At 32.6% G+C, this 19,146-nt stretch overlaps 1 protein-coding gene across 2 annotated transcripts; it reads right to left on the reverse strand.

Annotated features, from left to right (window-relative positions):
- Positions 1–1,704: 1,704 nt before the first annotated feature.
- LOC144845061 (5'-3' DNA helicase ZGRF1-like) lies at positions 1,705–18,790 on the reverse strand. Of its 2 annotated transcripts, XM_078702193.1 has the most exons (25): positions 18,745–18,790; positions 18,236–18,373; positions 17,834–17,992; positions 16,845–17,304; positions 12,762–12,830; positions 11,577–12,001; positions 11,098–11,236; positions 10,648–10,871; positions 10,028–10,213; positions 9,790–9,889; positions 9,476–9,619; positions 8,927–9,044; positions 8,683–8,791; positions 8,426–8,561; positions 8,051–8,213; positions 7,612–7,689; positions 7,026–7,236; positions 6,670–6,855; positions 5,828–5,956; positions 5,274–5,482; positions 4,801–4,929; positions 4,599–4,708; positions 4,327–4,473; positions 3,814–4,026; positions 1,705–3,264 (listed from the first exon to the last, which is right to left on the reverse strand). In XM_078702193.1, the coding sequence occupies exons 1-25, from the start codon at positions 18,766–18,768 to the stop codon at positions 2,852–2,854; spliced, it is 4,419 nt and encodes a 1,472-aa protein (XP_078558319.1). In that variant the 5' UTR covers positions 18,769–18,790; the 3' UTR covers positions 1,705–2,851. The 2 variants fall into 2 exon arrangements, with proteins under 2 accessions (XP_078558319.1, XP_078558320.1); XM_078702194.1 differs by lacking the exons at positions 16,845–17,304; positions 17,834–17,992; positions 18,236–18,373; positions 18,745–18,790 and adding an exon at positions 12,982–13,709.
- Between the last annotated feature and the right edge of the window lie 356 nt (positions 18,791–19,146).

Raw genomic sequence — 19,146 nt, forward strand, 5'->3', positions numbered from 1 at the left:
TTGGCATTTCTACTTTCTTTCTATGCTAAAACACACCTATAGTTCTCCATGACTTTATTAAGTAACCATACTCTCATTATAATATTACCCTAATGCTTGCAGATTGGCATTTTTACTTTACTATTTTACTAAACCACACAGTAGGTAAATACGAAGAAATACGAAAGTGTTTCAGAATCATTATAAGATAAGATAAGATAACTTTTATTGATCCTCAAAAAGGAAATTCATTGCTCGTCATATAACAAAGAAAACACTATAAAAACAAATATAGCATAAAACCATTCATATAAAAACATCTAAAAAATTACAATATAAAATTATCTTCTTGACTTCCTGTTGTACTGGATGATACCGGAGGGAATAAAGGATTTAGCAAATCGATTTGTTTTCACACCGAGGAGCCTCAATCTACCACTTGGATTAAGTTGGTCTATTATCACTTTGTGGAGAGGATGAGAGGCATCCAACTCAATGCGTTCGAAATCTTTCTGGAGGTGTTCTAGGTGCACATCGGTAAAGGAAGGCAGTTCCAGACCAATCATTTTACCAGCCCGACGGATGAAAGTTTCAAGGCGTCCTTTATTCCCTCCGGTAACATTACCAGCCCAACAGGAGAGGCAATACGTCCACACACTACATATAACGGATCTATAGAACGAAAGTAACATCAAATCACAGGAGTTAAATTTATATAAAGTTCTCATACAATACATTCTGGGACTTAATTTTTTGCTGATGAAGTCTATATGGTCTCCCCAACTCAGTTTATCATTGAAAACAATTCCTAGATACTTGTACTGGTCAACAATTTCAATTATACGCGTAATAAACATTTTGCATTGACAATAAAATAAATCGTCGTGCGTGACACGAAATGATTAGTATTGCAATATATCAAACATTACTTTTTTAAATACCATTAGGCCTACACTATAAATGCACATTTCGCTGCAAAATGTTTTTCAAAAGCCTTGACTGGTGATTGCAACTATTACTCGAATTCATCGTTTAATCATTGTATTAAATTACTTTTTAAGCACATTTTTTTTTTTGTAGCCTACTTTTATTGAAATCCGATGGGGTTTTTTTTCAAATTTGTATTGGAAATTGTTGACGTTTTGTAAAAATAATGCATTAATGTATTCTCTTAAATGTGCGTACTAATTGTGATAAAAAGAGAAAAACAATGCACTACCTAAGTAGTTCGCGTCGAAAGTTCTCTCGTAGACGTTTCTAGGCCTAGTTTAGTAGGCTTAGTTTTGTAAGCTTAGCTGTTAAAAAGAGCGGTAATAACGTACGAACATACGCTAATAGGGTTAGCCTGACGTTGTCTCGTTGCTGAATTTTAATTCAGCAACGAGACTTTGTATTAACAGATTCTGCCAAAAAAAAGAAGACAATTTAAATTTTTTTGGCAGAATCCGTTAATACAAAATTTTCGCTGAAAAGTTACGGTTCTTTTATTGTTGTTTCACGTGATCACAATATGAAAATATCAATCCGCGCGCGATGCATGTTGGGATTTATAACGGGCCGCTTAAATTAATAGAATCGTCTTATTTTTCACACTTTTAACGGGAAAAAAATATTGTAACAGGTCCATTTAGTATTTATTTTTACATAAAATAGAGTGTGTGGCCTTAAATTAGGTTTAAAAAAAACGTAGATCTAGTGTCTTTAAGGTCGTGTTCCGCAGCCAAAACAAAATGTTTTATCGGTTCATTGTTTAACCAATAAAGTGCGCATGAGACAGTCATTACCAAACAACCAGAGACCCAATCAAATCGCAACAGTTTTTCCTTCAAGTCAAGGGTTAAAATAATAATTATTTATTTTGAAGCTACACTTTTGAAACAGTTTTTTTTTCGGTTTATTCAAAGTGGGCTGTTTATTAATATTATTATTTGAATAAATACGGTATATATATTATCTGAAAATACAAATATTCAATAACCTAACCATGGGATATTTCATTATTTGATCTTGAAAAAGCTAGATAAGAATAATTTATATTATAAATAAATCAAACAAAGCACATTAAAACGTGCAAATTCGTTATACAAAAACAATGTTAACATAACACAGGTTCTCACTTTAGTGCATTTCTATCAAACTTTAACGCAATTTAAAATCCTATATATTATGTACATTATAGATTAATTATTGAAACAAAAGGTTTACATTCTAAAAATCATTAAATATTCTGTAAAACACCTTTTTTTAAATGCTTTTGTAGTTTACAATTATTCAGTATTTGAAACTTGAATAGTAAATAAGAGTAGGTTGATACTCTCTTCTTCATCTTCTTCAATTTTAAGGAGCAAACTTCATAGTTGAAGGCTACTGCTCCACTAAGGGTCCCATTGTGACATCGGCAGCCAACTACGGCGCCAATTCGTCTGTCCACGACAGTGTGTGTGTATGAATGAACTAGTACACCGGGGTAACCCCCTACTCGTCTCGAAAGATGTACTAGGTTCTTTAAAGTGCACATGAGCCAGATGTACACTGGACCTACGGTTTATAGTCCTTATCCGAGAAGACTTGTTCTACCACCAGAACCATGGAGCGAGTGAGCCTCGAACCCTTGCCAATGTTATGGCTATGGATTTCGGTTCCACTGTCTTAACCGCTCGGCCACACTCACTCTTAAGGTCTGTCTACATTATCAAACTTTATGAAACAAAAATGTGATGTTCTCACTATGGTAGTGATATGACATCATCATGTTCATATATGTGCACATCACATTATTTTGTCACATAAAGTTTGATAGTGTAGACAGAGCTTTACATTGTTACTACTGTGTGCTTGTACTCTTCAAAGGGTGAATAAGACAGCTAGTATTTCAAGTCATATTGGCCATACTTTGTTCTAAGCCTGCAAAACTGTTGTTACTACTAAAAGACTCTTCAAACTCCTCCAGAGGTGAATAAGATGGGCTTGTATATCCATCTATATCAGATAAATTATTTTGTTCTTGGCTTAGAAAAGTTCCTCCTAATTTTTCATGAGGTATACTAGATTTAATTGCATTTTCTTGGTATATGTTATGAAAAGCATGACCAACAGCAGTTCCTTGTATCTCTTCTTGACATGTAATTACATCAGTTGCCGTAGTACCGGGTTCCAGTCTTTGTAAATCATCTTCTAAAACAGTCTCTTTATGGTATGATGATGATGTACTACCAATTATCTGTATCTCTTCAGTAGTTGAATTAAATGGGCTTGTATGTTCTTTTACACTGTCTTGGTTTAAACCTGATGATTTAATGCAAAATAGGTGATTAACTTGCAAATTATTGACTTGTGTGTTATAGTGTTAAAGTGATGGGATAGAAAAACATGTATTGCAATACTTATATATATATATACATCCATATGTTAATAATATATAATATTGCTTAAAATATATATGAATCATGAGATGTGTTAATAATTGTAGAATGGCAAACAAATACATTAATCACAGTTTGAACTAAAATCTTGTCATCATCAATAAATGTATAAATTGAAAAATAAAACAAAACTAGATAATTTGATGAATAAGTTTGAATGAAGAAAAGATTACAATCATGAATTAGTATAAGGTGTGTGCATGTATACTGTAGATGAATGTTATATAATATGTTTCTACATTCCTATACAGGAAATAGTTTGGTTATACTTTGTAGCATGTAGCAAACCAAATACTGTAACTACCATATGTCATTATGATGAATTAGATAATGTATAAATGTAAAAATCATGAACGAAACAATGCTAATGTGAAATAAAAGTGTGAAATCCACAAAAGACAAAAAAAAAAACCTGATGTCTCCTGAGATGGACAACTTGAAGCGATGTTAAATGCTTTATTTTGAGTGGCTACTATCAAAGTGTTTACATCATCTGTAGATGGTACATCCATAGGTGAATATGGCAGGCTTTCTTGAGAATCTACTAGAATCTCTGAGTTAGCCATAGGTATTGTAGTAGGCTGATGATCATCAAAAACATTCTTTTGACAACTATCGTTTAGTTCTGTAAATAAAATAAAAAATAGAATATAGTAACTTAAAAATATGTGTATTGTTGTTATTGTTGAAGGTTTGCATAGCGAAATCAAATGTTGATATAAAGTTTGCGGTACACCACATATATTAGTTCTGAAAAGTACTGTTGAGTTTCTTAACGTTTCGATCAATATGCTTTGATCATTAAATATCTTATATTCTATCTTTTATCCTATAAAATTATGCATAGCCTACTCAACTTAACAAGCAATCTAGAAAAACAACTTGATGAAAATACTTTCATATACTTATTGGTTATTTGACCTACCTGTAAGGTCAACAACCTCAATCAGTGCTTCATCTGCTTTCTTTTTTTGAAATACCGTTCTTTTAGATCTTGGTCTTGAAGTATCAATATGTTTGTCCTTCCATTCCTTTATAAAGCTTTTGGCAGACTGGATACCATTAGGCCGCTCTAGAAAATGTATTCAATTAAATATAGAAAAATGAACTAGTCCTGTTATTGAGAAACAATCAAGTTTTCAATATTTTAAATTATTATCATTTTAACATTATTTAATGTTCTATCAATAAAATTACCTTTACAAAGTTCAATGACCTGTCCCCATAACTCATTTTGTGATAGAATTCTAAGATGTCCAATAATAAACAGATGATATTTACTTCTGGTTAATGCCACATTAGTTCTCCTAAAAAACAATCAACACAAATTTACCAGTACAGTAGCCATTCATTTCTATATTTTTAACTAATAATGTTTTCTTGTAAATTTTCTTCTTACTTATATGAATCTATGAACCCAACATAGTCAGTTCGAACACAGGATAATAAAACCACATTTTTCTCGCCTCCTTGAAAAGCATCAACGGTTGAAATCTGAATGCGTTGAACATCCTGTGGTTTCATAGTACTGATGAGAGGAACAAAAGAAACGATAGCTACTGTACAGTAATCATATTTTGGTCACATATTTGGAAATCAACTAAATTTAAAAACTAAATACAGGAGATAAAACCCAGAAATATTCTAGTTACAGAAAGTATGAATGAAATTTGGTTTACAGAAAATAATAAATAATTTTTATATTGATCCAATTTTTGGAAAAAATGAATTAAAAACTATTACGGTACATTAAAATGGCTCATTCAGCAAAAAATTTTTTTTTTTATTCTTTTATTATTTATTAAATTATTCTTTTCAGGGGGGAAATATTATCTTAAATAAAATTTATTCTACATAGAAGTATACACATACGTTTGGGTCTTCAGAAACTCTGAAATCTTAAAGGCCTGTGCTCTGTACAGTGTTATAACGCCTATATCAACAGCATCTACCCCATGCTGTAGTATTACTTGCAAAAGTGATGCAACAAAGGTTCCTTCTTGAAGGTTATAATAACTACCATTTGATTCACAATGTTCCTGACCATCATGCACATTGTAGAAGCAGAGTGTTGGCAAATCCTGTTTGAAAAAATGCTTATTATACAGATTGGATATTATATTATTAGGAAACTAGACGAATTTCAAACAGCATTTGTGTACAATCTGTGTTCTGTCTCTATCTAAGACAATGGCTGTGTACACTACTACATTTTGTTACAACAAAGGATGATGTACTGGACATACAAGAAAATATGTGCAAACCATGAACTCAATCAATCAAACACACATGAGAAACAAGGCAATATATACATGGCTGCAATCGCATGCTCAAATTTGAGTTAGTGTTTACCAACCGACCGACATTGTGAGCTGTAGAGTCTCGTTTGCATGTGACTAAAATAGCATTATCACAAACTTGCTTACCATAAGTGGTTGTCGTTGTTCAGTACTAACTCCATCAACAAGTTGATTATCATAGAATAGATGATTAGACAGAGCACTGATATGAGGATGGCATCTGTACTGAGTACGCAGCATAACAGCCTCAATCCCCTAATGAGAGATAAAATACTATTGCTATCAATATTGGAATGTAGAATTTCTTTGCTTCAAGGAGGCCATGAAGAATTTCAGATTTATGGGGTGGGGATTTACAGTACAACAGTAAATGGTCGACTAAACAGTTTAAGGCCTCATCTGAAAAATGATGCTCTATTATCATGTGTTCCGATTCACTATTTGGAATACATGGAGAGTAACCGTTGGATTCAAAATAGGGCCCAGTGGTAACTTTTTTAAGGAAAGTTATGGACATTAAAACATATATTCAATAGTATTGCCATTAATCAATACTTCTGTGGTGACCATGACTGAACAGAAAACTCCAAAATAGGACGAACTAAAGTTTTGTATAGAGTTCTACTGTGCTGACGTCATGACGATAAATGGCGCTGCATGGTTGCTAGCCAACCAAAAAATGCGTTCAACGCTACTATGTTGATAAACTGTATAGATATGTATTTAAGATAAAACATAATTTGATAAAAATACAGATCTATACAGTTTATCAACATAGTAGGGTTGAACGCATTTTTTGGTTGGATAGCAACCATGCAGTGCCACCTACCGCCGTGACGTCAGCACCGCAGAACTCTATAAGGTAAGAAACATTTCAGAATCCATAAAGGTGAAGGCGTGTCCAATTGTACCTATCATTGAATTTGCTTTTGCGGCAATTTTACTGTACCATGACTGCATCATCTTACCATGGCAACAAGCCGGTCGAACAGCGTTTGCTCTAGGCCGTAGTTTGTTGAAGACTCGGACTTCTGTATGGTTGGGGGCAGCTGTTTAGGATCACCAACTAGAACAATCTTTTCACAATGAAACTTTGCTACTGGTAATAAGGAGGCTGGTTCTGTCATTTGACTACACTCATCCAACAATACAACCTTTAACAATAAATGAGAAAACATAAAGTTGCCATAGCTTATCATAGGTGGATTCACTTCCAAATTTTGTAAATTGTAATGCAAAAGATAGGACAATTCTAGTTCAGCACCTAAAATTTTCTGGCTATGCATATCGGTAACGTCCTTATCGAATACGACAATTGACTTACGGGAAATTGTTGTTTATCAATGCATGGAAAAACAGAGGCAGCACATGTGACAGCGACGACTTTAACTTGAGCTAACAAGGCTTTGTTATGACCAAGACGTTGGCGTTCAAGACTTCTCTTAATCAACTGTTTCTCTGACGATGTGAGGTCTGACTTCAGCATCTCTTGCAGTTCTTTGATATCGTCATTCTGTTTATCAGACGCATGAACACTATACAAAAATATTTTAAATATTGGTATTTTGTATTGCATCTTTGGAAAATGGAAATAGTCAAATTCTGGACATCAGTTGTAGATTGGAAATGAATACAATACTGACATCAATATTGCACGCCAATGGAAGGAAAAAGAAATTCAACAATATTTGAGATACGCCAAATGGTTATCAGAGAGGAAGGAGTAAGCTGAGGCTTTTTTCCAGGAGTGGGCTGACCACGGCTGATTATGTATTAGTATCACTGGTATGTGCATTATACAAAATCATTATTATAAATAGCTCTAAAAAACTATGCTTACTGGTGACGTTTCTGTTTTACATTGAAAATGATCGCATAGAAAATGATCGCATACAAATATTGATCATTACCTGTAGGGCAGAATTGGCTTACTGATTTTTCGAAGGCTTCCTACACGGATAAAATCTTCAAATCCAAGATCTAATAACCTAAAATAAAGAAATAAAAACAATGTTAAGTAAAAAAATTGTAAATTTGATTCATACAGTTTGAACTGAATTTGTATAAAAGTTAGAGGTCTTTGATTCATACAGTTTGAACTGAATTTGTATAAAAGTTAGAGGTCTTGGATTCATACAGTTTGAACTGAATTTGTATAAAAGTTAGAATTCTGGTATTCAAACAGTTTGAATTGATAAATAGTGTTTAACATAAATTAATGGAAAAAAGGAGAGAGGTTGTAAGAGTAAAATAGTACTCTGTAATAGTAAAAGTAATGAAATCAATGGAGTGTAACAAAGCCAGTGACCAAGACATACAAGCAAATTAATAATGTTCAGTAACACACACCCAAGAAGAATCCTGTCAACAGCAACATTAGTGGTAGACGAGATAAGAAGTCTCCAATGACTATCTTCACACGAGTCCGCTTGGTCAGGTTTCATTTCAAACAATTTGACAAGAAACAACACAACTACAGACAACAGAAAACTTTTGCCAGCACCAAAAACACCTGTAAATAAAGTAAAGAACAATACCTGTATAGGTTGGTGAATATCACGTCAATGGAACTGACCATATTATCATCTTAATAGAGAATAATATGCCTCTTTGAGAGTCATTTATGGTAATAGTATTTTTTTTACACATTTGCACATCACATGTTTTTTATCACATACAGTTTGATAGTGTAGACAGAGCTTAAGACCTAAGTTTATGTTTTACCATGTATTAGACTAATAGGTGGTCTTTGTATAGAACTGTTGTCAGTTGTTTCAAACATTGAAGCAACTTGTAGCAATGCTTCTGCTTGATCATCATTCAGATGGTAATTATATATGAACTCATTAGCAAGATGCACCTGTAATTATACAAAGAAAACAATTGATTTAGGATCATCAGCTAATCTAAGATTGACTACTGTCTGGCTATATGATCACCAGACAGTGTAAAGCAAAAATCAATTTAACAGATTTACTTACAATTTCCTGTGAGGTACAAGGAATTGCATGTTGCTGAGGTTTTCTGCAAAGTGGACTTTTAAAGGCCTTACTACCAGAAGCTTGCTTCATATTGTCTGGGTGGTACGAACTAAAAAGCAAATAAAAAAGAAATTTATTCATTCATTCTTTCTTTATTTCGTAATCATTGTACAAAAAAATAACTTTTCCTTTTGTTTTCCACTCTTTCTCTTTATTGTCGAGCGACCTTAGATGATGACCTTACCTGTCCATAAGGTACGGAAGCACAGGAACTGAATTCAGGGAAATGTGTTCATCAATATTGTACAGCTGAGCCAGTTCACTGCTTGCGTTCAATAGTAACAGGCCATGCACTGGAGTATCTATACTCAAAAACAATATGACAGTTAAGGATTTGACAAATAAGTTGCTCATCCAGTAATTTAAGGTCTATGTCTTAATTAATGACATACAGTAATGTCAATACAAATGTAAAAAAAGAGAATCAATGATTGTACATAGGCACAGTACATACATGTATAAAACCATTATAAGAATTAAATGAACTTTAAAAAACAAGTTAAAAAACCATAAAAGCCTACCACAATTTAAACTAGTGATACTACAGTAATTAAAACTGTTTAAAATATGTTTAAAAGATTTTAAAAAGGTAAAAATGTACTTATTAAAAATTATAAAATCAATCAAACTTTTTAATCAAACTCTAAATTAAAAAGATGTGTTTTAATAGTTGTGTTAAAAGATGGTATTCATAGTAATACTAGAGAAGAATAAAAATGAAACATTTAATTACCTGAAGGCCAATTAGAAGGTGAATATCCAGTCACTGGTTCGATCTCTAACTCCATGTTGGATGATGGGCCATGGTAGACACTTTTAGCTATGAAACTAGAGGATGGCTCAAACTGTAAACTACTACTAATAACCCATATATCATCTAAACACAACAATATAAATATTGTTATTTAAAATAATATTTAAATTACTTTTCCCATATAAAACAAAATAAATATCTATATTATAGCACTATTGTAAGCATGTGTGTGTTTCTTCAATCAATCGTATGTGTTCCTCTATCTTCTCCTAAACCGCAATTAAATATCTGACCTTTGGCATAAGCAGACGATACATCTTTATGTAGAAGCTTCAAGAACAGTTTCTTTTTAACACCATCTTCCATGTCTCTTCTATATTTCTTTATCCAAGGCTTCAAAAATAATGCAAATATGATTAATTTACAATGCTTACCATGTGATAATATTTACAATGTTGGTGACAATGTAAAAACAACATGCCATAATGACAATATCTTTAAACAATGCAAAGACAATGTGAAGATTCTTACAGGTAGATTGGGTTGACTGAAACCACTTCTTGCCTTCCTGATTAATTTGGCTCCGCAGTGTAAGGAAAGCCCAACACTCTTCATAAAATTCCTCATTTCCATCAGTGAACTTATCTTTGGTATAAATGACTTAGTTTTGTCTTTGTCAACTTTGTCAGGTCTGTATTGGTCTGCCCACAAGAAGAACTAAAATTCATTAAAAAAAATGTTTGTTAATATATAGTAGTTACAGAGGTTTGAGAGGTGGAGAGAATGGAGGATATAGGTAAACCACCAAGAAATTTAAAGCATAATTGCCTTTTAATGTATACTACTGTAGTTGTGATGTGTAAAGATGGCAAAGAATGTGTTGAGGTGTTCAGATGTAGCAAAGAAATTAATCTAAAAAACATTTATGAAATCGTATTTCTAACACAGACTAAACACTTGGGATTAGTAGGTGTCCAAGCAAGACTGTCAGCCCTGTGGTTAAGGAGGAGTTATTTAAAAAAATACAAAGCAATCGAGTTTAGTGGTATTATACAGTATAAATGTTGATGATGATGTTTCACTCTGGTTTTCAATTCTGATGATTGAAAACTACAATGAAGAAAACGATGACAATTTTTTGATAACCGTACCTTACACTGAGAGCTTCTTGACTGGCTGCATGTATAAAAGAATCTACCTTTATTTGCTCCATCTTTTTTTACGCATACAATCTTTGCCGCTATGTTGTGCTGACACGTAGGTCCAGTGGAATCAGTCTGCCTATCACAGTTAGGTGTTAAGTTACTAATATCAATCTTACTTAGTGCCTGGTGGTACTGTTGACTTAAACTGAACATAAGTATATTTAGATGTTCTGTAAAGATAATTAAAATGTAATCTTTGTTAATTATCAAATAAGAAAGAAATTATTTTGACATAATTGTTTTAAATGGGAATATTATATGAACATAATGTTCTTCTGAACACATTTAACTGGCCATGGAACATTGTCTGAAACCACTTCAAACTATCATGGGTAAGGACATGTGGTACCTGTACTTATGTTTTAATATGTTTTAAAGACATAGGTGACTAATTACCTTTAATTGCTGAAGCTAATATAGTTTTATAAACTTGAATTCCTTCAAAGAGTATTGGTATGACAGTTTGTCTGGTTGGTGTAGCTGCACTATCTACCTCATCCTTTGATGAAAACCTCAGCTTATTTCCTATTGACATCTAAATAATAATAATACAAAGCCATAATTACAGTAGGACCCTTAAGCTATGTCTACATTATCAAACTAGTTTGATAGTGTAGACAGAGCCTTAGAAGGGGACAACTGTGGAAAGCACCAAAGTCTTCCCTTTAGGGTGAAAGAAAGTGTTCAAACATTGATTAAAGGAATTTTACTGTCAAGTTTACAAACGTAAAAAGTATAAAAAGTAACATCATTTTGAAAGATCTTTATGTTAGAAACAAGCTGGGCTTTTTTTATTATAACTTGAATAATTAAACTGAAATATGATTTTTTTTTTTTATAAAAACCTATACTAACTATACATTGTGAATATATACCTGATTATTATGTAAAGTGCTGCCCAAATTGTTGACTCTATTGTTCACACTAGCCACTGGTAATACATTATTGACATAGGGAAAAGACTGATCTTCACTCAACACTTGAAAACTCTTGCTTCTGTCATGTGTACAAATTACATTGTTTGTTTTTAGACAAGATTTTATGTCTGTTAACCCAGGCTTTTGAAAGTTTCTAGACAATTCTAAAGATGTTGATTTATTAGGACAAACTACATCTCTATTTCCAGAACATAATAAGGTGTTTTTATTTTCAAAATGAATTTGATGCAGGGTTTCATTTTGCTGGTGTGGCGAGACCTGTAGAGTTGTTTCCTGCGTAGAATCTGGTCCACTGACATCGTCACCAATGGCATTAAATACTTCATCAACATCATCCCCAAAAAAATCCTGGAGTTCATCAGCTGAAAATACAAGCAAATTATTTATTTATTTTTTTATTTATGACAATTCGGAGACACGTCTCCCGGAGAAGCCAGATAGTCACATAGCCATCTAGTGGCTAATGAAGCGGTCTCCCCCTTAAACTACAGTATCTTAACTTAATACAGTAAAAGAAAAAGAAATAAAAATTCACTAAATGTGCTTAAAATACTACTACAGATTGAGGTGATGTAAATATACTGTACATAGAAAGTTTCTCATGTTCAGATGAGCTCTCACTAACACTAAACCAATTTATTACAATGTAAGTTAGTACACTTATTAAAAATAAAGTAATTATTATTATTTGTTGTAATTGATTGGCAATTTACTGTTGAGTACAGTTTTTCCATTGAGTACTTATTTAACGGAATATTTTGTGTGTTGAGATTGTTCTCAACAAAAACTTCTTGTTGAGCACAATCCGTTTACAGTTTACCATTCGAATACAAAAAGTACTCGACAGCTTTTATGTTGACTACGAAAGTTCCCAATCGAATACAACAATTGTTATCATCATTGACATAGTTTAAAATTTAATTTCAAAGCTACTGAAATGGAAAATTTATGTACATTTGCCAACAATTGATTGCAGACTCAAATTTAATTTTGTTTATGAACTATTTCATTTTTGAAATATTTACTTAATGAAAAATGAAATACCTACTGTAATTGATTAGAAAAATAAAATAACTTTTTACTAATGAAAACATGAATTAATGAGAAAATAAAATAACTTACTTAATGACTTATCCAAAGTTAGATTCATATTGAAAGAATTAGCATTGGACTCGATTACAGGAACAGTACCTAAAAACAAGAATAGAGAGATTTTGAACTTGCGACAACCAAACGGATTTTCAGTTAATTCTTTTTAAGATCATCTGAACACTAGCACCACTAAGACTTTAATTAAAGATTATGTTTTCTCTCACGCATGTCCTATATCATAAAAGCATACCTAATTCCAATATACCTTCTCTTCCCTGGCTAAGATTAATATCTGTACGTTTTTTCTTGTTCATTGATATTGAATTTCTTTTGCTTTCTTTGCAGGTAATTCTGGATGTGGTCAAATATTCATGAGATTGTGACTTCCAATTATTACTCTCTAATTCTACATCTGGTGGTTGAGATATAATTGTTTTCCTTTGTCTAATGCTAAAATCTAAATTCCTATTATTATGATCATTATTTGGAGATGAGTAAAGAGGTGTCACCAACTCAAGATAGTTGTCATTAACATGTTTATTTGATGCAAAATATTGTGAGATGCATTTACTATCTGTTGCAAGAGTTTGTGATGACAATGGTCTTTCTGTGGACTCAAATGTATGAGCTTGGTTGGTTTTTCCATAACTTCTTAAATCCTTAAATGCTCTTAATGGCTTTTGTGATCTACTTGTACCATTATCTGCCATCTTTTGGTACAGTTGATCATCTCCAGTTTCTTCTAGAACCTCTGGATACTTTTCAGGAACTTTTTGATAAACTTCTGATATTTGTACATTACCTTCTGACACTTCCTGCAATGGTTGAGCCTCTGGAACTCTTTGGTAATATTCAGCACTTGTTTTTAAATTTCCTAGCCTTGAATCCTGCTTCACATCATCCTCATAGAATAAATCAGCCTCAATCAAATTATATGCTAAAGATGAGTCTGGCATAAATGATTCAAAACTTATGGAATTGGCAGTAACATCATTGAATTTCTCATTGGCATTGCAATCAAAATCTCTATTCATTTGTGATCCATTATAAGGCCTTTTTGTTGCAGTACTTAATCTTGTTTCTCTTTCATTTTTAAAATATCTCGATACATTTTCTTTGTAATGTTGTGGTGATAGTAGATTTCTGCCTTCCTTTGTATTATATCTACTCCATTTAAAATTATATGGATCTTCTTCAAAACTAAAAATGCCTCCTTTCCTCTTTGAAAACATATCTCGGCTTAAAGAAGTCTGTTGACGTTCTTGATCACTGATGGAAAATGCATCTGGTAAGTTGGGTTTCTGATGGTCACTTCTGTGAATTGGTCTCAAATGACAACTTGACGACCTCTTTGCAGTTTCACTGCATTTGGTACCTCTCCATAAATACTCTTCAACCTTATTAGTAACCTAGGTAAATGGAACGATTACATTTTAGAAGGAATTTGAAACAGATTATAATAATAATAATATACAAACACTTCACAATATTCCATTAACTAGTGAGGAAACTTACATTTAATTTCCGATTATAGATATTTCTGTTTTTAGTAGTTCTAGCAGAAACAGCATTATTGACACTTTGTTTTGAAAGTATCTCATCAATTAAGTTGCGAGTTACCTCTGTGCAGTCGTATGTGTTCTTGAGAGAAGTGGTATTCTCCTTGTAGGGAGGTAAAGTGAAGTCTAAAGTGAAAGAATTTAGATTAAAGATGTTTTTCAAGATTCAATTATTAAAAAGTATAGTGTGACAATGTATTAATTAATGCATACACCTATTACTGTATCTGATTAAAACAAATGTTCTTACCGTTTGAATGACTTTGTTCCAAAGGCTTAGAACTCCATAATTCACAACATCTAGCATTAGTGGATAATTTAGCCTGTTCATATCTTATTTCATTGAAGTCTTCTACAAGTGTCTGTTCTCTACAATGTACCTTCTCCTCATCTGAAGTCTCCCAACTTTGAAAGTAATTCAAAGAATGGGAAATTGACTGAGAACTCAAATTGATTAATGACGGAGACTCATCCAATTTACACCTCTCATGATTAGAAGATTTTGAACAATATTCACTTTGGGAATGATAATCATTCATAATATCATCAGATGATTTCATGTTTGATAATACCTTCTTTGAAACTGGGCTAGAGATTGGGACAAAATCAAAAGTATCTGCAGATGTTGAAGTCTCTTGACTACTGGGCACTGACATTGGCAATACTTGTTGGCAACTGAACAACTGAGAGCCATCACTAGTACCCTCAGGTTCACTGTTATCCACTATTATAGGCATGTCATTTTGAAAATCCTGCTTAATTTCATCACAACTTTGATGTACTATGTTTTCTTTATCACGGCTAATTGTTTCAATATTGCAATCATGTGTTAGAAGGTCGCAACCTTTCTTTGAATAGAGCAACTGAGAATCATCAGATTCACATTCATCCACTATTATTGGCATGTCATTTTGTATATCCTGCAAAATTTCTTCACAACTTTGATGCACTATGTTATCTTTATCACGGCTAATTATTTCAGTATTGCAATCTTGTGCTGGATGGTCGTAGTCTTTCTTTGAACCAACACTTTCATCATCCAATTCATCAAATGTCTGTGTTATCTGCTGCAAATTAACATCTGATTTCATCTCATCATACAAATTCAAATCATTTGTTATGAAAGTATCATCTTGATCATCACATTGAAAAAACGCTTCGCTGGTATTCTCAAAAGGTATGTTCACTTCCACTAATTTATTTCTGTTTAGAACTTGGTTGATGGCTGTTCCTACAAAATTTGCCTCTTTTAACTTGCAGTTTATTACCACTGTTTTATCCACTTCACAAATGCTATCATCAAACTCTGTAAGGTTTTGCGAGTTCAAACAGCAACCAGATAAGGTACCCTCTTCATCAGATATATGAATAATTTCCTCTGATGCAACACATCTCTCATTCTTTCCATTAGTTACTGATTTGGTATTTTCTTCTTCTGGTATAAGAAAGTTATTCTTCCACTCTACTTTACTAACACTTGTCAAATGATTAACCAATTGCAAATTATATTTTTCTTTATAAAACATTTCAATATTTTTATCTAGCTTACCAGTAACAAGGTTTTCACTGTTTCCCGATAGTTCATTGCTTTTGGTCATTATTTTGTCTTCACCCGTCACAGAAACATCTAATGGAACAGTCTTGTCAAATGTAATTATTTTACACTTTTCTGCCATAACATAATCTTTGTTCGTCTTTTCAGATAAAGGTGAACAGCGATCTTCAACACATATGTCATTATCTTCAGTTAAGTTTTTCTGTCCAAAGACTTCAACATCATCTACTATATTTTCTGGTATTACTACAATTTCCTTCCCTAAATTATTGTCTTCTAACTTTCGTTTGAATATGTTATTCTCTTCTGTTGGTACAAAATCCTTCATTAAGAGAAATTTAGTATTTTCTTCTGATTTTTTTACATAAACACTATTATTTGGTATCTCATATACAGTGTTTTCAGCTTTTGATACTTCACTATTAGAAGATAAGTTGCCAATATCACCATTTTCTACAATCTGTTGTTTGTAATCTTCTACAAGAATTTCTTCTAATTCAGGTTGTCTGTCTTCAACTATTGGTTCTTCATAATTTATTACAATACTATCCTCGAATAAGAACATTTCATTGCCATCATCTACATGGCTTTCTATGATGTTCTCTCCTAGTCTGTCTGATTTTACTATATCTACATCTACATCCATTTGCACTGTCTGACTAGAACAATCCTCACTAAATACTAAATCCATCTTTTCCTCATTTGTGTTTTCTAATCTATTATCACCACTACTCTCCTCACAACCTTCTAAACAAGTCTTTATCAAAACTGGATCGCTAACTAAAACATTTGTATCTGGCATTATATGTTTAGTATCGGATGTTTCCAGACACATTTCTAAGTCATTCCTTTCCTTTACAAATTCAGTTTCCTCAAAATTATTTTCTTCAGATTTTACTGTATTTCTAGTTCCCTGTTGGTCAGATAATTTTAGTATAGTCTCTTTACAACAATTAGCTATTTTAACATTAACTTTATCCTCAATATGAACAACCTTACCAGGATTTGTCTGCATTTCTGAACAGACTTCATTGGACTGCTTCACTGGTACTTGGAATTTCTTTCTTTTGTTTCCAAGAAGTTCTAAAATCTGGACTCTATTCCTCTTCATACCTGCATGAATACTATTTGTTTGGCACTCTCCAATATTTGTTTGATTTAATGATGGTTGACATATATTACTTTTGGCAGTAGAATTTGATCCTACACCATTTCTATCATCACAAACATCTTCACTGCTGTAACTATTCAATATTCCTGACGTTTTATTCTGCTGGTTGGAGTTTTTAGAACCAGTGAATTGTTTATTACAAGGTGTAATTACACCCCTATTCTCACTGCAATGTTGCTGCCTTGATGAATTGTTTGTGGGTGGTGGAGAGAACTTTGAATGTTCCACAGGAGATTCTTTGAGGCCATTCTCCGGTTTTGTATTCACTTGCCGTGGAACAGTAAATCCCTTAAATAATGAAATGAAAGACATTTGGTACAATATACTTTATATACAATTTACATTTTAAGCAGTAATAGGTATACATAATGTAATAGTTTGTTATGTTTTATTACTGTGGGGTGGCTTACAGGAAACCAAATCCTTTCTTAAATTCAAGTGTATGGAATCTGGAAAACAAGATAAATTTTCAAAGACCAAAACATAGTGGATGTCCTTATAACCACATAGATGCTTTGCATGGAAATCACTCAAAGACTAAAGATAAGCTTGCAAAGAAATTATTAGAAAAACTAGAAATATATTCATAGAGTTAAGCACTGCCTCCACTATCAAACTAGTTTGACAAAAAAAGTGTGATGTGCCCAAATATGGTAGTGATATGTCCAAATATAGTGATATGACATCATCGTGTCCATATACTGTATGGGCACATCACATGTTTTTGTCACATAAAATTTGATAGTGTAGACAGAACTTTAGTAAATTATTATTCACAGGCTAGTTCTAGGAGTTTAGAATTTGAAATATACTTTACCATTCTTTTTCTTGTAAATGTTTTAGCAGTTTTAGGGTGTGCACACTGTACTTTAACATCACCAGTGCTGGATGGGAGTGGTTTGTTTATTTCACTATTGCCATTATCATCAACTGTTATCAAGTATTTCGCACTTTCAAGATCAGCACCTAAATAAACCTTTAAACACAAGGAAATCCCTAACATTTTAAATCAAGATTTTTATTTTGATATAAAAAAATTTGTTTTTGTTTTGGCAAGAATAAAAATAAATGAAAATGTCATAAATCAATCAACTATGAGGATGGCAAATTGGGTTGATAATTGGAAGGTAGTGGCAGTGCACATAAGACCAAAACATGTAGGGCTATCTGACACCTTCCACGATAGAAATGAATTTATTAATTAAACATTGGCACTTACTTGAGCTGGCTTAATGTATAATGTATCAATGTGACCATTGTGGTCATCATACAGAAGTGCTTTGTTGTCTTGGTATACCTTTAGTCTGCCATCATGCCAAGTTTTACTTTTCTTTGTTTTTTGATGAGTATACAGCACCTTAAAATTAAAAATGTATCTGATTATGTAGACAAACATTCTGTGACTCTAATTTTTCTTTCTTTATATATTTAGGCAAATTGCCAATGATAACCATAAGCAAATTCATTCACTTTTCTTCTTAAAGGTGGAAATCCTGTTCGCAAGACAAACATATACACAAGATGCTCTACAAAACAAAAGTCTTTAGGAGTGCAGTTTGTCATTAGAAAAAATCCTGACATGACAGGATTGGTAGCTGAGCATCACCCAAACCTAATGTTTCAGTGAAAATGGGAACTGCAAAATCATCACTTTACAAATGGTACTCTTGATTTAAAATGGGTTTAAACAACTGAATAATAAGAAATATATAACAGAAAGACACGTACAATGAAAACCGTACTTGATGACATCTTGATGAGAAGATTCAAATAAAATGCTTCATGCTGTGTAAAAACAAAAAAAGGTTAAATTCGTGATTCGCAATAATATAATTATCATTATCAGCAACGCACACAATTTTAAATAAAATAATCAATTCTAATTTTCAGAGGAGTGATCATGGGATTTCCTTGCGCAATTTGAAATTGTGCAGGATTTCTTGTGCAAATCATTCAACTCGTGCATATCAATTATCATCCATTATTTATAAATACGGCACTGCTTACTTTCTAGCTAGGCGCCAATGTATTCTTAATCACTAGCCTACACCGCCGACCTACATTGTAGGTGATTAGGCCTGCCTTGCTTACTTAGCAGCTAGAACTAGGTAGGGCTTAGCTATAGGCTAC

Source organism: Antedon bifida, chromosome 6 (assembly GCF_963402885.1).
Source record: "Antedon bifida chromosome 6, ecAntBifi1.1, whole genome shotgun sequence".
Classification (NCBI taxonomy): Eukaryota; Metazoa; Echinodermata; class Crinoidea; order Comatulida; family Antedonidae; genus Antedon; species Antedon bifida.